Source organism: Leishmania braziliensis, chromosome 36 (genome assembly GCF_000002845.2).
Source record: "Leishmania braziliensis MHOM/BR/75/M2904 complete genome, chromosome 36".
Taxonomy (NCBI): Eukaryota; Euglenozoa; class Kinetoplastea; order Trypanosomatida; family Trypanosomatidae; genus Leishmania; species Leishmania braziliensis.
This window is the reverse complement of record NC_009327.2, coordinates 508,956-512,082: the sequence shown is the minus strand read 5'-3', so window position 1 is coordinate 512,082 and position 3,127 is coordinate 508,956. Positions and strand designations below refer to the sequence as shown.

The 3,127-nt window shown below is 55.5% G+C and overlaps 1 protein-coding gene across 1 annotated transcript; it reads left to right on the top strand.

The window, feature by feature from the left end:
* Positions 1 to 843: 843 nt before the first annotated feature.
* LBRM_35_1470 (conserved hypothetical protein) lies at positions 844 to 2,496 on the top strand (the record flags this gene model as incomplete). Its single annotated transcript, XM_001568718.1, has 1 exon — positions 844 to 2,496. One exon carries the CDS (start codon positions 844 to 846, stop codon positions 2,494 to 2,496), a length of 1,653 nt encoding a protein of 550 aa, XP_001568768.1.
* Between the last annotated feature and the right edge of the window lie 631 nt (positions 2,497 to 3,127).

Here is a 3,127-nt window from a genome sequence, read left to right as displayed (position 1 = left end):
CCGCTACTTCACCTTTGGAGAGCTGCGGACACGCGATTGACGTGAGATGATGGAACATCTGTACGTTGACTTCTCGGGGGTTGCTCGTATGAGGTTGGAGAGGGAGAAGATGTGGTGGGGGTAGCCGCAGAAAGTCCAGAAAAGGGTGATAGTAAAACACAGCTGCAGGCAGGTTCCTCTGCCCACTTCGGTTGGTTCTTTCGGACGCTCATGTCTTCTTCGTGAGGAACCGGGGGTGCCCTTCTTCCTTCTCTCTCTTTTTGCAGTCTACGGGGCTCGCTTTCTCTCCGGCCTGTGTGGGTGTGTCTGTGGCACTCACGGACGTGTACACTTCCTTGAAAGATAAAGCAGCAAAGAGAAAAACGGGGGATGACGTGTCGATCCTCCTCCCCCTCCCTTCTTCTGCTGTGCGGCTGCTTTACATCCTCCGCGCCTTGCTGACGTTTTCACCTCTTTCGACCTATGTGACGTCACGCGTGCAAGGAGAAGAGTTTGACATATGTAGTGCCTCGATCGACGCGCTCTCTGTGCACCCGGGCGATGACGCCACTCATCGGACACGCGAGAGAGAGGGTCATAACGTATTACCGGTTTGCTTCTCAACAAGGCGTTCTCTCCCTTCTCCCTTTGCGTTGAGCTCCGACGCGCCCTTTTCTTTCTTCACTCACGTCGTGCATGCTGTACACACGCAGCGTCTGCTTTTAGTTTCTGCTGCGCCGTGGCCCAGGCTCCGCTTCAGAAGACCTCAAAGTGGGTCTGCTCATATTAGGTCATTCCTAACGAGGTAAAGTGGCGTGCAGACATTTGTGCACGCACAAGGCACGTACGTGCTGACTAGTAACCATGACCATCCCACTGACGAATAACAACCGCATCAATATCCCCGCGGTATGCCGGCTTCGTGAGCCAAGCACAAACAAGACGGTAGGATCAGGGGTGCTGGTGGCACCGGGGCTGCTGTTGACGTCTTCCGTTGCAATCCCTACGCCGTCGTGTGCTACGTGCGTTGTGGCCACCTTCTTTGAGGGCACCAAGAAACATGCCGTGGATGTGCAACTGCAGCCGCAGCACTACTACTTTGCCTCTCGCTATCCGCTTGAACTGGACTACTGCCTCATCAGCTGCGAGGAGGCGCCGCTGCTCAATGTCACACCGGTGCGCATGCCGCTCACTGGGAAAGGATGGGCTCCAGTGGAGGAAGGCGATGTGCTCCTAATTGTCGAGCACCCCATTGGCGGCGTGGACGGCACCGCGGCAGTGGCGCTAGACGAAGGCGTGACCTCCCCTCTTACGACAACTGTAACCGATGAAAGCGCCGTTGACCACGTGCAGGCACCGTACGTGGAACAGAAGCGCTTCGAGGAAGTGCTGCACTGCCGCGGCGATATGAACTTCCTCAAGTCCCACGGCAGCTGGATGACAGCCGGCTGTCCTGCTTTCAACGAGAATGGTCAGCTGGTTGGGCTGCAATCCCAGAGCCGAGTAGATGGCGAGGGAGTCGTGAATCGCGTCCTATCGATGATCTCTATTGTGAAGCACCTTTTCGCCAACGTGCAGCTGCCGCATCTCCCGCAGGAGGAGGTTACGTTTGAGGATGTGTGGGACACGTGGTACGTAACGAACGACATCACCCGCGTCATTGCCATCCTCGCCAACTTCAAAGGCAGGTCCATGGCCCAGCAGGTCACCTGTCGCCTGTGCGAGCTGACAGCAAAGCCGGAGCTCGTGAAGAGCATCGCCTCGAACGGCGGCATCGAGGTTATTCTGCAGAATCTTAGCCTCTTCTGCAGTCAAGAGAACCTCTCCGAGATTGGCTTGCGGGCTCTCTGGAACGTAAGCGTTGGCGAGGAAGCGCATCTATCCATGATTAGCGAACTGGAAGGCGTGCGCATCATCCTTGACGTCGTGGAGACATTTCCGGTAAACAAGACGTTGCTCGAGTTTGCCGCAGTGCTGCTACACAACATCGCAGGGTGCCATGCGACGCCCGACTTCTCCCAGACCCACGGCGCGCGTGCGCTGACAGCGTTGTATCCTGGGGTTCAGCAGTTTCGTGAGAGTATTGTGCTGCAGAAGTTTGCACTCAGCTTCTTTGCCACCCTTGTACGACTGAGGGAGGAGTTTGCACGGATTTTGGTTCAAGAACGCATCCTCGAGCACATTATCCACCTTGTCGAAGAGAAACCGCAGCAGATTTTCCTCATGGAAATGGTCGTCAATTTTGTGGCGGAGCTGGCCCAGTACCCCCAAACGGTCGAGCTAATTTGTCGCAATTATGCGCTGCGCGGCGTCACCAGCGTGACACATCTAATTGATCTTCTCATTGGTATCATTTTTGAGCACAAGGACCAGGATAGTCTCTTGGTGAACGGCAATCGGGCGCTGTGGGGACTTGGCAATGTGCCCACCTGCCGCGCGATCATTTTGGAGAATCCTCGAGGCACCGATGCACTGCACATCTCATTACCAGCACTCATAGCAAGCAGTCACCGTTAGGCATTTTATTGTTTTCGTTCGTGGTGGCGTCTGTACGCACTTTACGCTTCCCTTCTCGCACCAGCGTCAGGATCTCATTAGGGGGGCAGGAGCCTTATTGGGTGTTCTGCGAAGTTAGTGATTGTATTCACGCGCCACGTCTTGCACTGTTGAATAAACCAATGAAGTGACGGTTAGGATGAGACATGCAGCCGTCTCACAACCCGAGAGCACGACCGAACTGAGTGACTGACAAGAGGCGAAGCTGCTCTAGCGCGTGAACACTTTTGCGCAGCGCCGCTTCGCCGTAGCCCATCAGCCACTTTGTGTGCCCTTTTTGCTTTCTCTCTCGAGCTGCCGTCCTCTTTCTCCTCTTCGTTCGCGCTTCTCCGGTTAGTCTCTGGCCGCTGTCGCCTTCCCCCTTCCACCCCTCGCCTCCCTATCGCATCGCCTCGGCCCACTTTTGCTTCCGTAGCGCTGGTCGCAGGTATCGCGTGAGAGTGGGCTTCTATTTTCTTCCTCCATTCGAGGAAGCAACAGTGCAAATCTGTGTGAGCGTGCGCTTGCCTGTTGTATCGTTGGCGGTCACCCTGAACTGTCATTGTCTTCTTTAGTGTCAGTTGTTTTGCAGTTACATGGAAGCGCTCATGCG